The 20,306-nt window shown below is 43.4% G+C and overlaps 1 protein-coding gene across 13 annotated transcripts; it reads right to left on the bottom strand.

Moving 5' to 3' along the window:
• Nucleotides 1-280: 280 nt before the first annotated feature.
• azin1b (antizyme inhibitor 1b) lies at nucleotides 281-19,551 on the bottom strand. Of its 13 annotated transcripts, XM_056582915.1 has the most exons (13): nucleotides 19,363-19,551; nucleotides 18,545-18,687; nucleotides 17,937-18,136; nucleotides 17,167-17,340; nucleotides 16,505-16,677; nucleotides 15,926-16,139; nucleotides 15,688-15,762; nucleotides 15,088-15,253; nucleotides 14,760-14,872; nucleotides 14,044-14,261; nucleotides 9,785-12,026; nucleotides 9,363-9,478; nucleotides 7,845-8,439 (listed from the first exon to the last, which is right to left on the bottom strand). In XM_056582915.1, exons 3-11 carry the CDS (start codon nucleotides 18,036-18,038, stop codon nucleotides 11,924-11,926), a joined length of 1,338 nt encoding a protein of 445 aa, XP_056438890.1. In that variant the 5' UTR covers nucleotides 18,039-18,136; nucleotides 18,545-18,687; nucleotides 19,363-19,551; the 3' UTR covers nucleotides 7,845-8,439; nucleotides 9,363-9,478; nucleotides 9,785-11,923. The 13 variants fall into 13 exon arrangements, with proteins under 13 accessions (XP_056438886.1, XP_056438884.1, XP_056438888.1 ...); XM_056582911.1 differs by lacking the exons at nucleotides 9,363-9,478; nucleotides 14,044-14,261; nucleotides 14,760-14,872; ... (6 more) ...; nucleotides 18,545-18,687; nucleotides 19,363-19,551 and adding exons at nucleotides 281-4,959; nucleotides 7,096-7,197; nucleotides 7,633-7,769 and having other exon boundaries at nucleotides 8,291-8,333; nucleotides 8,398-8,439; nucleotides 9,785-11,925; XM_056582909.1 differs by lacking the exons at nucleotides 9,785-12,026; nucleotides 14,044-14,261; nucleotides 14,760-14,872; ... (6 more) ...; nucleotides 18,545-18,687; nucleotides 19,363-19,551 and adding exons at nucleotides 281-4,959; nucleotides 7,096-7,197; nucleotides 7,633-7,769 and having other exon boundaries at nucleotides 8,291-8,333; nucleotides 8,398-8,439; nucleotides 9,363-9,778.
• Nucleotides 19,552-20,306: the final 755 nt, after the last annotated feature.

The following is a 20,306-nucleotide window of genomic DNA, read 5'->3' as shown; positions in this document are numbered from 1 at the left end:
GGACTATGGAATTGTGACTACTGAACTATTTCACTTCAATTCAAAGCAGGCTATAGTAAGGACTTATTTAAGAAGAAAAAAGATTATCTCTGGAATAATCAGTAGGCATTTCAAAGGAAAACTTCCCACATTAACGCTTTGTGATTGTCCACACTAGTTGGTTTTCAAAATATAGGAGGTTGAAATCAAGTGGTAGTGAACATCATCACCATAAATTGGCTCAGAAAATGGTCAAATCGTTTTGACTGAAACGAGAAACGGCAAGCCTCACCAAAACAACATACTGACTTATGCAAAGGTTGTACTATTGCATATGTTCAACATTTTTATTACACGGCACTTCTTCTTGCAGGACTATGTGATGAGGTTTGGTCTGTGGGCAGAACATGTTACTAACCAATGGCATGGCGGAGTGGCCCACATTTCATTCTGTCCCGGCGAAGAAGTGTGGGGAGTGGTGTGGTCTATGAGCGACGAGGACAGGCCCAGCCTGGACAAGTGAGACACATTCACACACCTGACCAGAATGTTTATTCGTTTTTTAATAGTGTTCACATAATCCAGTACTATTCCAGTGACTTTCAATTATTTTAGACCTGTGACCTGCTGGTGAACCCATTTCAGGTCAGAAAACTCTTGCGATCCCAATTTAATAATATTTTTTTTGGGTATCTTGCTTCCCCACGCATCTTTGTAACCCTATTAACATCCTATGGTTATGTCCGTTTCCAACTAAAGGAGTGGTCATGGCTTCAAAAAATGGGCCTGTTGCTATACAAAGGCCCTACAAAATGTTTGAAATATCTATTTTCTTTTGAACACTAAGTAAAGACAGCCTTTGAACATTCCATGTGTGTCTTTAGCCAAGAAGGGGTGGACCGCGGGATCTATTCTCCTATGGAGGTGAATGTGGAAACAGATGAGGGTGACGTGTGCTGTAGGACCTATCAGATGACAGGATTCCACGTCTGTCCTCCAGCACCGCAGTATAAACAGGTGACACTAAAAGTCCCACTCCAGTGACCAATGGGTCGTTTCTGGACTTATCTGTTGGGGGGGGCGCAGAGAATTTTAAGAATCCATTTTTTGTCATGTTTTATTGAGTTTGTCTTTAACACATGTACTTTATGCTTCTTTTAGGTGGTGTGTATGGGGGCCAAGCAGCACAGTCTTCCTGTGGGGTACCTTAAGAAGATTGAAGCAGTTGAAACTAACAATTACAGTGGACCCTCTGTCCTTGACCAAATCTCTTTCAGCAGTTTCAAATTGAATGTTTACAAATTAGGTCTTAAATAAATACATGGAAAAGAAAACTGCCTATTTATCTTGAATACATGGTCTTCATTATATTCCATGACATGTCTACTGAGGGACTGCTTGCAAAACAAATGATCCCATATGCACAGGTTACAAAAATACCGTTACAATAAAAGCCTTTGTGCTTTAATGCAAATCTTTTTATTACATCACAGAACCACCTCTTACACAATCAGAAGCACTGCCATTCCCCAATATGGTATCAATATATGGAATAGAAAATACAATAGGTACAGTACAAAAACCCACTATTTAACAGTTTTAGACAACAGGACAGTCAATAGCAACACAATGTTAACACTTTAACAGATCTCTTGATACATTTTCACAATGGAAATGTATGTAAATAAGTTGGGCTAATGTCAAAACGGCAAACTTATTTTGTTTTATTTTTTTTATAGACCGCATCATACAAAAAGCACATGCAAACTACCTAGTCTGCCAAAAAAACAGACGCTTACCTCACGTGAATTAGGTAATAGTATTGTGTTTTAAGGTAATGATCTGTACATTAATTGCGCTTCAATTAGAGAAAGGGAATTGGATGAACAAAGCTGTAACTGAGGGCAGTAAGAATGGTTTTATACACAAACAATATTGAACAAAGAGTTTAGAACACACTAATGGGAGAAAGAAAAATACCATAAATGTGTGATTGTAGAAGGTGTAAGCATAATGTAAATGTCATCTTCAGTATATTTTTTCAAAGTTCACATGAAGATTACCTTCAGACCAAGCTGAAGGTATCATAGTCATAACATTAACTACATTATACCGGATAGACATGGTCTATTCTGTGTTTTTCCTTAACAGTACAGCGCTTCACTTAAAACCAATTAAATATACGATCCTTATTATCGGAGTCTTGAGAAGGCAACTCCAAAGACACCACACTCAGAGATGTCAGGAAACAAACCGCATGTGCTCCCACATAAATGCGAAGTAACCAGTTCCTTAGGTCTCCATTTCCTCTACCTCGCCAGTGACGGCCGCTTTTGTTTCATGGGTAAGGTTGGATTCTGCCTTTTTTTGTGATGGTAGACCTGCATCACTCCGATCCATGTCAGTGCCTGGCCCAGAGGTTCTGGGTCTGGTCCGGGGCCCCATCTCTATGAGCTTCTCCACTGGATTCACTGGATGACTTTTGGGGATGAGCAGGTTGTGCTTGACCTTCCTCAGTTCGGTCATCTTGAAACCCAGTAGCACCTTGGCAGTGGTTCTCTTGAGGCTCTTCAAGCACCTTGTGCGTCTATTCCCAAAATAGGCACCCAACTCGGATTTGTTGAGGTTCAGCCTTTTGCACAACTCCTCCGACTCGCCTTTGGTAATGTAAGGGTTTACGTTAAAGTATCGGAAAATGAACTGTTTGCGCTCCCAGGGCACTTGGACTTCCAAGACAGTCGGCTCCAACAATAACTTCACGCCTGAGCTCGCAGACGGTGGGAGCATCCGTGCCGCCATCTTCTCTTCTCGCCGCCTTTTGCACTTTTCGGCCATTTGTTCTCGCTCCCGCTGGTTGGTCTCCACCACCTGCCTCCAAGCCTCCTCCAGCCGCCTCGTGCTGAGCTGCTCTTCACTAGTCTCTGGAGTGTCGACGGTAGGAGCAGGTGTCAGAGGTGCTTGTGGTTTGGCAGGTGTAAATGCTTGCACTTGCTTCATGTGAATCTGTTGTGGGATCTGCAAGAATAACTTTGGCAGTTCATTCTGTGTCGGTACAGGCTGAAGCATGGCCATACCACCAGCAGGCACCTGATTTCCGGCAGAGATTCTCAGAGGTTCTGGCACCCTCTTTGGTGAAGAACGGCACCTCTGTAAGTGCAGCATTACAGCCTGCTGCGTCAGCTTCCCTGTGTACACTCCATTGCAGTATACACACTTGAAGGCCTCAGTCTTAAGTATAGCATGGACGGTCGGTGCCACAAAGTGCTTTTGTTTCAAATGCTGAAGGTGCTTGGCTGGGTTCTGAAACTTTTCATAGCAGAAGGGGCAGCATGCACTGCTGATTTTCACAGAAGCTTGGCAGATGTCTGGATGGGTGCTACTGGGCAGCATTTTCAAAAAGATAAGGTCCAGAGCACTGGTAACCAGGACAAGGTTGATCTCCATGTCCCCCAGGAGGTCCTTCGGTGCTGTAGTGGTAATATCAAAATAAGGGAACATGATTTGCCCTGAACGGTCCGTGTACACCCGGTACTCTCGTCTCAGCAAGTCACAGTTGGCAGTTGTTTTTGGGTGCTGCTCCTTCAGATGGTCGATGAGCTGTGTGAGCGAGAAGAACAAAGCTGAGCAGTACAAACAGTTCAGGCCATGTAGAAGGTGCTGGATGACACCCTGTTCTGAAAGAAGAATCTTGCACATGAGGCATTTCACAGTTTTGTCTGGCATTTTCTTAAGGAAGGGCGCCCTGACAGCCACACTTTCACAGTTTGCTGTGATGGATTTAGTCCTGTGGGCGATCTCCATGTGCATCTCATAGACATTCGAGGGGAAGAGTTCATTGCAATGTGGGCAGGTGATCCACTTCTTAGTTTGCTGAGGTGAGTTGTTAGCTGACACCACTGGCTTGAGAGGAGTGTTCATGCTAGGTGGCGCAAACGTGTATGTAGGTAAACCATTTATCCTGTTGCCGGTGGGAATCAAGTGAGTGAGTAATGACTGAGAAGTCATCATGGTACCCTGTGGGGTCGTTTGGTCTTTTGACTCCTTTTGGGCCACACCCACTGTTCCTGTCAAGTGGCTCTTGGGCAGAAGCATTTGATGGGCTTGTAGGTTCTGGAGCGACTGCACTTGGGCTGGAGCTAGGGACAGCGGTGCCTGTTGGACAGAGGCTGACGTCGACCCTTGGAGGGCTACAGAGGTCCCAGGTGGGAGCAAATCTTTAGTCTCAGCACGGGCTAGCTGAACTAGAGCTGATGCCTGGGGAGATAGATAGGACTGGTTGGTTCCAGGCGTGCGTATCAATGTAGTGCCGTTAGCAGTCCCATGAACTTGTTGCAAGGCTACCACTCTCTGTCCATGTTGGCCAATGTTGGGAACAAGTACAGGTCTGTTACTAAGAGTCTGAGTTTTAGGAGCGATGTTTGGGAATGTTAAATACATGCCGGTACCATTAGGCGGTTGGATAGAACTCTTGTTTTCACTGATCAACTTTTGCACCTGCGAGTTGACCCAGGTGTGCACTGGCTCCGTCAACATGTGATGAAGCATCTGATCCAGAGTTCCCATGTTCAACTTGCATATCTTGCAAATGTAGATCTTCCCATATGGTTGCATTTTGTAGCCGATGAACTGCTGGGCTAAGCTCTCGAGGTGCCGGAGAATGACGTGCTTCTTGATGGCGGTGAGGGAAGAGCTCGGGTACCCACATCTCCGACAGAGATACTTCTCCTTCTGTGACGATTGAGGCCATTCTCTGGTGGCCGTGTTGGGTGAAGAGAGGCTGCTAGGGGAGGTGTGGAAGAACCTCACGTGTTTCCTGAGAGCCCTGGCGTGGCCGACGTAGTGGCAGTCGGAGCAAGCCTCCAGGGCACATGCTGAGTACTCATAGTCGTGGCACCGCGACACATGGCCCTTGAAGGTGAAAATGTTTTTTGTAGAATACTTGCACAATGCACAGCACAGTATCTGGGAACGATATGGCCACTAAAAAAAGAAAAGAAAAACATAATTACTACCACAATTAAATGCCTTCACAAGACAAAATACTAACTGTAGACATGGTGGATTGTCAATTCACATAAAGAAATAAATCCTTTCCTGGTCGCCAAAATGGTACCTATACTTTTCTGTTTGTGTTGATGTAGAAAATGTAGGTTAGTGTTGTTTTATTCCTTACAGATTTGTTAGTTGGCAGCTAGGTTTGAAGGCCAGCAGTGGAGCAAACACGTAACCACTTCAGCAGTGTCCTGTCTCCTTAGTCTAGTTGTCTTTATGTGGGTGAGTTCACATGGTTTAGTTAAATCCTCTGCCTTTCAGGGGTCTCATTTATAAAACTGTGCGTGGGATCGCTACTAAAAGTGTACGTACGCCCAAAAGCCAAGTTTTGCGTGCGCCAAAAAATGTTCTGATTTATAAAACCCTGCGTACGCACACCGTACTCAGTCTTTGCTTTATAAATCACAGAGTGCCTACAAGTGTGCGCAGCTGAATCAGCTTCACGTTCCGCCCTGTACACGCCCCTTTTTAACCATAAATGGTCAATGCAAATGACCTCATGAATTCGATCTGCATATAAAACAGACTCAGATGCAAGTATTATGTCTTGTCGGAAACAATGGCAGAAGTACTGAGAAAAGCAAAAAAGCGAAATTTCACGGAGGTTGAAGTGGAGACACTTGTGGGTGAGATGGAGGCCCGAAAGGTAGTTTTGTTCGTCGGTCACGGGATTGGGATCGCCAACAACAAAAAGCAGAGTGAGTGGCAACATGTTGCTACAGCAGTGAACTCTGTCAGTAGCACGGAGCGCACAGTCCCAGAATTAAAAAAGAAGTGGTCTGACATAGAGTTACATATTTTTATGTAGCCTAGTGTTATGGTCCCTAAATACCCTCTCCCTCCGAATCCTGCCATTTGCATGGTCCGCCAGAAGTGCCATATAGTGCAGCATTACCACGGCGCAGAGTGGGATCGACCGATACCGTTTTTTTAGGGCCGATACCGATACCGATATTTTTTCATCAGCCTTAGCCGATACGCCGATACGCCGATACCGACTTTCTTGAGCGTTTTTTTTAATTGAACTTCAATATAAAAAACAATATTTAACAAATAGTAAAAACAGGTGAAGTAGAACAAGTAAGAACAAGTAGATGAACAATATTTAACAAATAGTAAAAACAGGTGAGGTAGAACAAGTAAGAACAAGTAGATGAACAATATTCAACAAATATTAAAAACAGGTGAGGTAGAACAAGTACAAAATAAAAATAAAAAAATAAATTAAAAAAAATCGGCGAAAATCAGCCGCGTATCGGCCGATACCGATACACGTAAAAAACGCGAATATCGGCCGATAATATCGGCCGACCGATATATCGGTCGATCCCTAGCGCAGACCTCTGTATTTATAGGGTTACGGTAATAAGACTGACCGAGAACACCTTGGATAATCAGTTTGTAATCACCCACGTAAAATGTTCTTGAACATAACCCCTTTTTAATGCGTGATTTGTCATGAAAAGCATCAAGAGTAACGGACAACGTTTGTGATGAGGAGTGTGGTTTGGTTTTCCACACTTGGGATTTAATTGACATTTGATTATGTGTTTAGTGTCACATAAAAATATTATGTTATTGACACATGTTGGACTGATGCTTTATTCCATGCAGTCGCGCCGTCAGTGGACAGTATGGAGTGACGGGATTAAATATAGAGAATTATTTTTTATTTGTATTCTAAGGAGATGTTTCTGGAGTAATTACTGAGAAATAACGCAGTAGATTTAAATTATTCTGATTAGGATTTAACGCATGATACGGGTTGAAATTAAATGTATGAAGGGCGATGATAAACATAATCGTTCTTCTCACTCTACAATTCTTCGGTCTGACTTCAGTTCACCACCACACCATCTGTGTCGCCAATTCTCCTTTTCCTCCAAACCATGCGTACGCATGGGTCAGAGTTTGCTTAGGGCTGCGCACATTTTCCTGTCAAGTTGGTTTTTTATAGATCACAACCTTGGCGTGGCAAGTCACGTACGCCAATTTCAGCCCCATTTTGTGCGTACGCAACGGTTATAAATGAGACCCCAGGTGAGTGATCAAAGCCACATTTACCTTTTTCTTTGTGTAAGTGTCCTCCTCCATGAAATCTTCCCATTCCGTGTTCTCAAAGGCCTCTTCGTCCTCCAAGTTGTCCTCAGACTTTTCACGGAGATCCTGTTCAATGGGGTCAAACACCTTTTTTAATGCTCTTTTCTCCTGATTTATGCCACACAATCTGTGGAAATCTAATTTCCAAGCGTTTATTAATAAAATAGAACATTTGGAGTTAGAATTTCTTAGGTCTGAGAGAAAATGCTTTGGACAACTTCAGTGCATCTTCCAATCACATAGGAAATCAGAAGGTCAACAGACTGGTTGTCTGGATCATTAGGATGAATGAAACAAAACAACCTTTTTAGAAGGCGCTCTGCTTCTTTGGTTAAGAATAAGCATGTGGATCAAACATTATCCATACAGCATGTATGGAATAATAAAAAACGTTTGCATGGAAATAATAAATAATTTAAATTCTAATGTAATACAAGCAACTAGTATGCCAATTTTGAGAGGAACTGTTTAGCTTGCATATGTGCTGCATGGGGAGCCTACCTTGAGAAGCTTCTGGCAGTCCTCAAGGCCCAGTTCACTCAGAATGTTCTTCACTTTCCTCCGTGACTTGCGGATCTTCTCAATATTTTCCACTGGGAGTTGATACATAATTTTTCCGTGGAAGTCAACTCATTTGCCTGTTTTATAAATACATAGAGCATAAAATGTTTCAGTGACTGCTTCATAGAAGAGTGAATCAGAAAAGTATCAAATTGAAATACCCTACAAATAATGTATAACATTTATTTTCAGTGACGCAACAAGGACATTCTAGTGTTGCAATACATATTCATTTCAGAATTGTACATCTATTGTGGATATTGTAATTGGCCCCGTTAATCCTGGTAGCCTGTGTAAATATTGCAACAGGCTAGACATTAATCTATAGGCCCATATTAGGCAATACCCCAACACTAAGCCCCTGAGGACAAGAAGAACTCAGTAGGGAGAAGGAACACATATAAGGCGTTGAACCCTCCAGGCATGGCTCCTGTAAAAATAATAGCAGCAGCAGCTATTAAAAAATGCTGTCACTAACGAGCAGATTTAAAAAAAATGACCCTACTCTGAGCTGTATGAAACAAAACATTCAAATCAACAATTCTGGTGGTATTCAGTGATGGATTTTTAGAGCATAGAGATCAGCATTAGACTCTACCCGTAAATCAGAAAGATGTGGACGACCACATTGGATCCAGGACCTACGGGAGAGGAATTCTGATTCAATCCACTTATTTGTTGCGCAAACCACGGTGTGAAACCCACTTGTCTAGTCCCAGTCAAGAGAGAGCCAGTCTTCAATGGAGTCTGAAGAGGAGTGGGAAAGATAGAGGTTTGTCATTTTGGATGTAGAGGAAGATCTTCTTAGTTGGACCATCTTTGACTTTTTTAGTGGCCACCTTGCTAGTGATGAACTTGAACGACTAGACTCTTTCATCTCATATACACCTTGCAGGTCTTTAAGACAAGGTTCTACAGCAAAAAGACAGCCTTACTTTGACACACTGTGTTCGCCAAAATACAATTATGATGTCATGTTTGCTGGATAAATATTCCCGCAATAATTTATTAATAATCTAAATAAATAAACACATAAAGCCCCTCACTAACCCCCCCTCATTAAATCACATTCTAATATGATAAGGTTTTGCTTGGATATGCATTGTTTGTTAACGAATCCACAATGTTTTTTAATCTGAGATTAATGTCCGCTTGTACATGGAAATTGGATGGTTGTTTAGCGTAAATTACAAGAGAAGATTTTGCACAAATCAAATGCCTGCTAAAGACCAGGGTGCTTAAAAAAAAAACTGTACCCTCAACCTGTATTCATCATCAACAATATGACAAACATAATCAATGCATAAATACACATTTTTTTCATGCAGCACATCTGCAGTTAATATTCGTTTTAGCCTATCTGGAAAGTGAACAAAGCACATGTCCTTTGCCTTCGAGTTGTGACATTAAATGACCTATATTATGACCAACCATTGTATGACTACAGCCACTTTGTGCACATCACATGTATCCTGATGCAAACGTATTTGGGCTAACGAGTTGTTATTGAATCAAACCTATCTGATGGTGTTTATGTATTGGGTGTGTATATATGGTGATGTCAGAAGTAACATCCAGTAACATTATCATGCTATGACAAAATGTATATACTCGCGATGTATAACTTACTGATAACCAAATTATATGTCAGATGCTTAACCAGCCCTTACCCCAGAGGATGGGTTGGTACTGGCTACAATAAACCAGAGGATGGGTTGGTACTGGTTTCAATAAACCAGAGGATGGGTCGGTACTGGTTACATGGTGATCACAGGATGGGTCAGTACTGGTCACATTAAACCAGAGGATGGGTCAGTACTGGTTACATTAAACCAGAGGATGGGTCAGTAATGGTTACATTAAACCAGAGGATGGGTCAGTACTGGTTACATTAAACCAGAGGATGGGTCAGTACTGGTTACACTGGGAATCTTGTGACTCCGCAGCAGAGGGCTCCCCAGTACCCACACTGGTTTTCAGCCGCCACTCGATATACACACACGGCGACCAGCATAAATGGTGACCAATGATTTCCTCTAAATGCACCAATAATGAAAGATGTGTGGATGCATAGAATAGTAAGTTTACCAACCTGCGAACGAAAATAAATGTGATTCCGCTTTGTCGCCTTCCTGTTGAAGAAAAAATGGCGGTCTAGTTTAGGATCTGACGTTTTAGGAGGGATTTGCATATCGCATCCAACCGACCAATGAGATTTAGTCGAAACTCATAATGTGGAATTTATTTTACGTTTCGGAATAAAAGTAATTTTAAATTAACTCTGTATTAAAATCGTTACTTGGGTTGACTCAGAACGCGCATGTCTCATTAAACGGTTTATTTCAATGTAGACTCGCCCTGCTTGCGTATAGTTGTGACTGCAGAATGTCACGTGATAATCTCACGGATAGCCAATGAGATGTCATAAAAGTGAGCTAAATGGGAGGAGCTAAAGAAAATCTCGTGATTTTGAGATTAGGCCATTTTCTTCGGACGGCTCGGTAGCGTTATTTTTGTGAAAATGGCTTCTAAAAGTTTAATTATAAGAAATATTAAATTTAACAACGATAAAGCCCCATCATCCACTCATTTTTATTGCTCATGTTTTTCATCTTGACAATTTTGCTATTTCACACAATGTACTTGCATTCTATGCCATCTCTTGCTACTATAAATTGAAGACAGAAAAACCTTTGTTAGGAAAAATGTTGTTTAAATTAATGTTTTTTTATTTTCTAGAAGAGAATATTGGTAGACATTTTCATCAGTCCTCAAAATTATCATAATTTTAAAAAAGAGGTAAACGAGTACACGTTGGTGGTTAACCAATGGTACCACAATTATCTTGGGACTGCAATTGTTGTAGGGACTGGAACAAAGCAACCATTTCAATCAGATGTATTAAATATTCACTTTTATTACTTTAAGCACAACCTACAATTAAAACACGCTATGGTCCATTAGCGCCAGAGACAACAAGTAACAATACATTACTTGTTTGAAATACACTCGGGACAGGATTTTATTAGTTTGGAACTGGAGTTCATTCAGGTCAACTTTAACAAACAGCTTCAAGAGACTCCAAGTGACATCTCTCAAATACCTTGCTTCAGAGAAGCATTAAGGAGTACTGCTGTAATAATTAAGCTATGCCTGGCATGTATTTTTACATTATTGGTATTGCGCTTCTGGTGTGTAAAAAAATCCATCACTGGACAGAAACTTTAACATCATAAATTCAAGGTTCGTATTTTTGTTCTTTCTTTTGAACATTAAAATGTCTTTAGTGCAATATGGACAACATGGTGTTATTTCAAATGCAGTGGCACATTTGATGATTTGAATGTCTTAAAAGTTAACCTTTAATGTACTTTTGACAAAGGGGCTCTCTGAAGTATACTCCATATACTCTCTAGTGTGGCTTGTTATATTCAAGTTAAGATCACAGTTGTACAACTCTCCCCACTCCCCAACAATTGAAATTGCACACCTACTATGAAGCATTAGAAATACATAAATATATAAACAGGCAAATACTGTTTTGATGGGTCACAGCATGTTAACAGATACATAAAGTTACTTCAATTAGCCCCAACAGTGTTTTTTAGAGCAATAAATTAAATAAAAGTGAATCACAATTGAGATTAAAATATTACAATGTTATGCCTTTAAAACTTAGCTAGTTGGGGTCCTACACATAGAATTCAGAATTATATATCTATTTTGATATCTTTCGAAAATCATGTTACAAAATCTATGTGTTGAACAAAGCAATTTACACGACAGGTAATACGGAAAGATTTAAAAATCAATAGTACAATTATGTAAACGTTTTTAAATTACGGAAATAAACCCCCTCCCAAAGTGGCAGGGGTCGATCGCCACAGAGTCGTCCATTTTGTTGCATAATGGTGTTTTCTGGCAGATTGTTGAACTGTCGTGAGAGAGACGTGTAAGGGAGGGGAGTGGGGGGGGGGGGGGGGGGGTTGAAATAAGGACGTAATTGTCCGAGGAGAATCCAGGAGTACTGAGGTAGGAATTGACCACGCATTTCCTGCTTTCAATATTAAAAAATATTGAATAAAAGAAGCCTTGATTTGCTGGTAAAACAAAAATAATCTATTTTCCAAGACGGATGGAATGTTGACCAAATTTAGCTTTCCCTCGATGTCAGACCCTGTCCCTTTCGGACCGCAGAAAGGGTTAATGGGCTCTGTGTCACATATCGGATTCAGATGGACTTGGACGGATGATTGAACACCGCACTGTGGTTGATCAGGGAGAAGCTCTTCATTGTGCCGTCTAGTGCCACACCAGCCTCCTGCATCCCGCACCTGCAGGTACGGTAAACAACATGGCATACAGGTAAACAATAGAGCTCATCATCACCTCATCATCTGTCGTTTGCCGATCACAGAGTGGCAAGGAAATGGGAATCTTCTGTATCACTTATCTATAATCTGGATAGGTGGCAAGCGCCACCTACACTCTTTGGATCCCCAATGACTCTTACCGCTAAATGCGTTCAAAAAAGCCTCCGCAGAATGTCACTGTTAAATACTAGGGGTGTAACGGTACACAAAAGTCACGGTTCGGTACGTACCTCGGTTTTTAAGTCACGGTACGGTACGATACGGTACGGTTAATAGTTAAGAAAAAAAAAAAAAAAAAAAAAGCAGCACTGAAAACACCAATAAACTTTGTTATGGCATTTCCGTTTCTGAATTCCCAGTGAGCTGGGTTTGTACAGCTCGTTTTTTTTTTTCACAGCAACGGTGATAGTAACACCTGGATGGCGCCTTTTCAAATGCGTGTGCATGTTAAAGTGCTGTAAGTAGACACAGGGAACCCTATCCATAGCCGGACAGCCTGTCGGAGACCCTCTCCGTAGCTTACGTGCACATCCAATATTTTTAACTATGCGTCGAAACCATGGACCTATTGGTCGACGCAACGGAGACGGCAAGGGCTGTGATTGGTCCCCTAACAAAATCATTTCCTGAATCACTTCTTCCGTTTGACTTTGTACCTTAATTACTTTGTACATTGTTTACTTTGCACCAGAACCAATAAAACACCAAATAAGATTTGAAAAGCTTTGGAAGTGTATTTACAACACTGCTTAAATGGTTTGTAACATACACTGTATAAGATAGATCGGGCGGCCTCCGACATCCCGACTGAGAGCTGCTGAAGGGATTACGGAGTCGGAGTAGCCGACTCGCCGAGCACAGCAGGACCGAGAAAAATAAATAAATAATAGTTTCACTTCTGACACCAATGTAGTGACCACGCCGGTGACATAATGATGTCGAGTCATTAGTAGTTGAAGGTAGTTTTAATGAACCAAAACCAGGTCACTGAAACCAGTAACGTCATAACCAACGGCAGAAAACCTACCCAAAACAAACGCCGGTTACCCCGGCAACCCCCAACACGGTCTCACTCGCGTGCAGGCCCCCACCCTCCTGTTCTTCCAAGGCCCTCCCCCAGCTGACCTAATGATTCGCCCTCACGCTGATTGACAAGAAGAACATTACAATACATGCACATAGAACAACTGGCATAACGGACAACGAAATATAATGCAACACATAACACACAAACTATTTAACTGTCCCAGGGTCGCTACATTACTTTGGCTAAACGGTCCGGGTGGAACTCAGACTTCAAGTTTTAAATTCCGTATTGCAAAACAAGCCTTTACATTCACCATATTAACGCCATGTACGCCACATTTACGAACCGCGGTACACCTCTGTAACCGCACCGAAGTGCCTGTACCGTGACGGTTCGGTACAAATACGTGTACCGTTACACCCCTATTAAATACGGTACTGAAGTGTGCCTGCGCACATACTGCTGTAGATACGGTACTGAAATGTGCCTGCACGCATACGTATGTTGGGTAAATCACGCAAGTAATGCAAGTTCTCAGTAAATGGCACTGAACGTAAAACGGCCTCCTTCGCCATCTTTACAGCGAATGCATGAAATCCTGACAGTGTAGCACAATGTTGAAGACGGGAGAACTCATGCAGCCACTGGCAAGTTCCGCTTTGATGTGCGAGTGCCGCATGCAGGGGTAAAAAAAGGTTGAGCGAGTAACGAGAACGGCGCCTTTGGGGTTCTCAAGCTATTTTTAGCCAATATCTACCGATCATCGTGTACGATCAATCGACGCATCTCTAGTAAACATTAAATTCCTATTTGCATTTCTCCAACTCTATGAGACCATATACCCAAATCTTCTTTAACTTTATTGATTTGACTCTTCCCGATGCTCCCTGAGCGGCGAAAGAATGTGTTCAGGGTGAAACCTGACAAACCAACTGCTTATTGCATGCTTACCAGTCTGCAGTGTATATAGCATAGTAGACAGGCATCTGGGGCTCGCTGGGCAGGCAGGTGAGCTCCTCCAGCCCGTTGGCTCCCATGTTTGGGAAGAGCAGCCAGTCCCCGAGACTGAGCTCAGGCAGCAGACAGTGCTCCACCACCTCGTCCAGTTGGTCCAGGGACGGCCCCCACAGGCTGCTGGGATACACCAGCTCCTCAGTGCAGAGAGCATGCTACACAGGGCGAGGAGACACATGTGGTGAACATCCATCCCTTTACCAGTGCTAATAAAAACCCAGCTACCCGGGATTTTACCCATGAAAAGCGGTAAAGAAAAAATAAATTCACTATAACTATTGTTCAGTAAATCAAGTATTATGGCTGGTTATTACATAAAAAATGGTGTCACTTCGTGATTTCGTAATATTTTCCATTAATGTTTTTTGTTCATTTGGGTTTTCTTCATTAAACACATCGGGAAAATAAGCATTGTTGCTGACTTTTTCTTTTCAGTCTCCCACTGGCAATGGCCTTGGTGCAGTAACAATTGTTTACAGAGGGGGCGCTGGGACTGTCAGCCAGTGCATGTGTAGTTATCCATCTTGATGACAATTTAGTTGTCACCCCAACCATTCAGCTGTATATAATACCGGCCCGTATCAATGCTTTGACTACAAAGCCTTTCCTTCCGCTCTGTTGGGACTTGCGGAGGTCACCTGTGGCCAACTGACCTTGTGAACAGACGGGGCAGGGATAGTATTTCCTAGCAGCTTGCGGCGGAACGAGCCGTACACGCCCTCGTTGATGTAGTACTGGAACTCTGTGTCTGTGGCACTCAGCTCCCCTGCGGGCACAATACATCAGGCATTCTGTTGGGCTGTTCTGAAGTAGATGGCAAATGTCGAAGGTTGGCGGCTCTTTGACAGAATAGCCACGTGCTTCCAAATGAAGAAAAATTAACCACAAGTTCCATGTGGTAATTTTTTTAGAAAATTTCGCAAAGTAATTCCACAGGAACCATAAAGGGAAGCAGTTAAACAAGACATCAAAACGACTTACCCTGGGCCAGACTGCCCCACTGTTGGTTCAGGACCTTCTTGCCAATCACGTTGACAGCCAAACTGAAAACAGAGGCCACATAGAAGGTGCCTGGCTGGGCCAACACCTGCACCCCAGACAACGGAGGGAAATAGGCATCCAACAGTGGACTGACCGCACACTCAACCTAAAGACCAAAACACAGAGACTTAGCCAGAGGAAGCAGAGCCTTCACAACATTCCTCGGCAACCTGACTTGACTGGCAACTTGCACATGGGCGGCATGTGGCTCAGGTGGTAGAGCGGGTTGGTTGGTAAACTGAAGGTTGCTAGTTCGATCCCCGGCTCCTACTAGCTGAGTGTCGACAGCTCACCCAGACAGCTACTGACGAGGTGGCAGTCGCCTTGCGTGACGACACCGCCGTCGGTGTGTGAATGTGTGGATGAATATTAGACAATATTGTAAAGCGCTTTGAGTAAAGCACAGCTTAAATGCAGTCCATTTAACTTTAATGTACAGATTTACAGGGGTCAAACACAGTCAATGTTTGGTCCAGTCATTTAAAAAGGGGCAGATGTTTTTGTACATGTTGTTTTGTACACCTGAGGGCTAATGTTTACCTGCTGGAGTTGAAAGTCTGAACCTGTGATTCCACCACCGATGTCCAAGATGTTCATGCTGAAGCCGAGCTCGGCCTGAACACACATCACAAAAAAACAACTTTCATCAACAAAATGTTTTTCCTAAGGTTCAATGTTTAACAGTAACATCATAGAGCACAACTTGAACCCTTAGCTTAATGAATGCCTGGAACAGCCCTTAACAGAATGAGTTATTCACACTCACGCTCACACTCACCCCCATGTCGAAGACGCAGCGGGCATCCGAGAGGGCATGGTGGTAGGCCTGCTGTAGGTCCGGGCAGGAAGGGGGAATGTGAAAGGTCACCCCCACGACATCCACCCCCAGCTCCCGGGCTAACTCCAGGAGGTACCGGCAGCTCTTCAGGGAGCAGCCGAAGGCCACGCTGGTCTCGGCCGCATGAGCCTCAGTGGTGAGCTGCAGCAACAACCTGGAAAAGACAAACACATTCAGGGTGGCACAGCCATCAAAACATTAACGTCCGTATAGAGAACTGAGTAACTGGTTAACTCAGTGAAAGTGTTGGAACACAAGAAGTTCCATAACTACTGCCATCAAGAAAGCATGTCCTTCAAAGAGTCAAAGTCCGACATTGACTGTTTATGCCAAAGTCAAATATAATCCAATGTCAGCATGACAGAACCTTGGAGAATCCGAGTGAACTGTTATCATTGGTTCCAATCTTATTGTGAACTAGTAGAATTGAAAATTAATAAGCCCAACACGATGAAACCATTCATATTAAAGATAAGAAATAGCAGCTGTGATATTATGAAACTATTAATTTCCACCTACTTTGCGTTGCTGTGTGCCCGGGCGATCTTGCAGAGCTCCGCCTGGTTGTCACAAACAAGGTGGCACACGTTGTTCTTTGCGGCATACTTGATGTGGGCCAGCTGCTTGCAGACCCCAGATAGGATGACGTTCTCCGGGGGTACGCCTTGCTCCAGCACCAGGCTCAGCTCAGCCTAAAAGAGAGAAGATATTGTGATTAGGAACCAATCGGACAGCCTTACATCAACATGCAAAACAAAGTACCTTTACCGTTACATTATTCAGGTCTTACTAAGACCTATTTATTAAGTTGAGGTCTTATTAAGACCCAATTAAGAGGTCAAAGCTACACATTTTCTAAGAAAAAACGATAACAGAGATTAGCCTTGCAGGCATTGTTGCCATATTGGGCCAGATATCCCACCCAATCTGGCAACACTGCATGCGGGTGACCTTTTACATAACTTGACAGCTTGCAAAGTGGTATCAGTTATTCAGGTAACCAAGTTATGAACGAGTGATGGCTCACGGAGTGATGGCTCACGTAGCGCACAAACAAAACGCCTTTCATCCCCCCATGATGCTGGTGTTGTTGTTTAAATCTTTAATACACTTATCCAACACTGGATTAGACATACACATAGCAGCAGTGCAACCACCATCGCAGTGGATGAGAGACCCACCTTGTTGGTGCAGACGAAGCCGAGGCCCAGGGAGGCCAGCACCTCGATGATGGCCGGGCTGCTGTTGCACTTGACAGGGTAGTAGGGTTGAAGATTTGGTGCCAGAACCTGCCAGCGCACATGCTGCCGCATCAGGGCCCCCAAGTCGCCCACCACGAAGGCACTCCTCTCCACCTGGGGACACGGTCTGGGAATGTTAGAGAACAGAGACGACAGCAGGCAACCTGTCGCTCGGGCATTTACATTTATATTTAGGGGATTTTGCTGACGCTTTTAACCAAAGCGACTAACAACCATTAATTCACAGAGTCGAACATGAAGAGGGACAGCCAGCTCATCGGGAGCAGCCAGGGTGAGGAGACCTCGACACTCAGGAGGAGCCGGGGATCCAACTAGCAACCTTCAGGTTACCAGTCAACTCGCTCTACATCCTAAGCTACTGTCGCCCGGAAAATGGAGGGGAACCTCAAGTTAGAGAACAGAGACGACCGCAAGCCACCTCTCGCTGGAGCACAACCAGCTGGTTTACATAGGCCGGTAGTAAAGTAATACCGTTGGTTTAGGATTATTGTCCTGACACATGGGAAATCCCATTAGATTCAATGGAGAAAGATAATTGCTCAAGAGGATTGGTGTGTGTCTCTAGTAACATCGACTGACTTGATAGTATAAGCGGTGCTATTTTAAATACAACCTTTAAGTAAACCTTTACCAGTTAAGACAAAACCGACAAGTTTCTTTAGGTTTTCTTCTCGCAACGTGAAACTGACCAGAGCGTGTTCGGAGATGTATCCATCGATGACATCGTCAATGGTCACTCCGTCCTCCAGGAGCTCGATGACATAGCACGGCTCCTCACAAAGTCCTTTCATCTTAACCGTTTTCCGCTTAGCTGACAATCATAAAGAAGAGTGAGGCGAATAGAGAAGGTCACGACTGAGCCAAGGGGGTCCTGCCGGTATGCAACAAACTGCAGAGAGACAGGGGAGACGAGAACGGTCACTTAAAATCAAAAAGTCTTCAAATTAGCTTTTATGTTATGTTATGCAATAAACTTGAATGAATTGGACAATTAACTTATTATTTATTATTATTAAGTCTTACCAAGATATAAGTATAACGTTTTAGGTCTAGGGTTAGGGTCTTTAGGTCTAATTAAGAGGTCTTAATGACTTATCACTCAGCTGTTCAGAAAAGCTACATGTTTTCTGAGAACAAACAATAACAGTCTGACAGAGATGAGTCTTGCGGGCAGTTTTGCCAGATTGGGTCATATTTCCAGCCGAATCTGGCAACACTGCTTTCGGGCGATGAAGAACACCTTTGACATTACTTGATAGCTTGGAAAGGGTAGTTGTGCATAAGAAAATTGACTTACATGGACAAGTCAGGAGAGGACTTGTCCCACTATCAGCTAGGGTCCCAAGGCGGCTCAGCGTTGAAGTCAAAGTGCTCCCGGTAGAGAGCCGCCCCTAGCCCTTCTGGGTAGCGGTGATACACCTGTGCAGAGACAGGGGAGCCCTGCACACCAAACAGACACATATATTTGTATCGAAGGCATATCAAAAGAGAAACGTGATGGAATACTTTGATAACGATTCTCATTCATGGAATTACAAACACACTATACACCATCCGATTATAGTTTCGTTCAGTGAGATTGATAAGTGACGTTATGTGAATAGGTTTTGGTCCAAGCCACTTTCGATAAGTCCTCAGTGAACTAATCTTAAATACTGCCTGTTATGATTACCTGACCATAACAACGAATAGCTTATATTGATGTTGAAAGATTTTAAGATTTATACAAATGCCATGAATTATCAGTGACAAATAACTCACTGGTTGGAGATATATAACCCATGGTGTTGTTGTTGGTGGAAGATGACAGAAGATGACAGGGTCCACAGACGACTGGGAACACTAGCGGCGCTCTCGCCTGAGAACTCCTCTAGCTCACTTTATTATCTAAATACTATTTAATAACCGATCGCACCGTGTAACCAATAATAATGACTCGGCTATCGAGTGGAATGAAAAGTGGATCAAAACAACGACGTCCCTCCTTGCCCAAATAAGGCCTGATACAATGTATCGTGGCTACAATGTATCGGCCTGTCAGAGTGGCGAAGGATAACCCGCCATGTTTCACCACAGCACCACACACCACAGTTCATCGAGATAAGATGTACTTACGTGAGATAACGGCCACAATGATTTGGAAAATCGTCTTCTCTTTTTCGGCGGAATTTTTAAACGGTAGTGGGGGCCACAATAAAAGAAAGAAAAAGGCCTAAATTTGCCATATGGTTCGACGAGGGGCGAGCGGTCGTCGGGCGGTGTGCTTTCTCTGGCTAGTGGGCGGAGTCTACGGGAATAAGCTAGGGGAAGTGGGGTTGTTCACCGGGTCGGGGGCGGGACTTCCTCGTCGAGTCCAGCCAATGCAGCTAGGGAAAGTGGGCTTGTTTGTCGAGTCGGAGGAGGGACATCCTTTCCAAGTCCAGCCAATTGTGTTCATAGTCTCTGAGCAAACACCAAATATGCATTTCCGATTGACACATGGACTATGATTAGATTTGTTTAAGGTGACGTAAGTGTGAACTTCGCATTATTGACCGTCAATAAAATCTCTCACGAAGAACACTGTTTAAGTGTGATTTAAAACTCGCTATTGGAAGTAGGCTAATACAGATAATACTGTATTCTTGTGAAAACTTACTGACTTACTCACTATAATAGATAATTGACTTTTAACTAGCGTATTTCCTCCATGCCCAGGGTCAGTGGAAGGACAAACATTATGAAAAAGGCAAAGAAGGAAAGGTTTACTAACTAACTGATTAACCTATAGTACCGCCTACCGATAATGAACACAAATGCCAAGGTTCCAACCGGCCGCAAATGGAATGCCCAAAATGAGGTTGACCAAGCTGTCGGCCGCCTGCAACACCGGGAGATTGTGGCCAGAGTCCAGGCAGGAAGAACAGGGCTAGGATGGGGAGAGGTGCCAAGCTTCTGGTCCAAGGCGAACCCTAAGGAGTGGAAGGAGATGGTGGTGGCAGAGGTGACGAGGATGGAGGAAGATTGCTACAATATCATGGCTGTGTCGCAGGGCCGACAAGGAAGCTGGACAACCTGGG

This window comes from Gadus chalcogrammus, chromosome 22 (genome assembly GCF_026213295.1).
Source record: "Gadus chalcogrammus isolate NIFS_2021 chromosome 22, NIFS_Gcha_1.0, whole genome shotgun sequence".
Lineage (NCBI taxonomy): Eukaryota > Metazoa > Chordata > Actinopteri > Gadiformes > Gadidae > Gadus > Gadus chalcogrammus.
This window is presented reverse-complemented; position numbering and strand designations above follow the sequence as displayed.

Bases quoted from the DNA above. Each gene is read 5' to 3' on its own strand.
- azin1b (XM_056582911.1), bottom strand. From the start codon at position 7,740: ATGTATCAACTCCCAGTGGAAAATATTGAGAAGATCCGCAAGTCACGG. The intron at 7,198-7,632 runs GTAGGCTCCCCA...CCCATTGAACAG, and splicing joins ACTGCCAGAAGCTTCTCAAG to GATCTCCGTGAAAAGTCTGA. The intron at 4,960-7,095 runs GTAAATGTGGCT...TTCTTTTTTTAG, and splicing joins ACACTTACACAAAGAAAAAG to TGGCCATATCGTTCCCAGAT.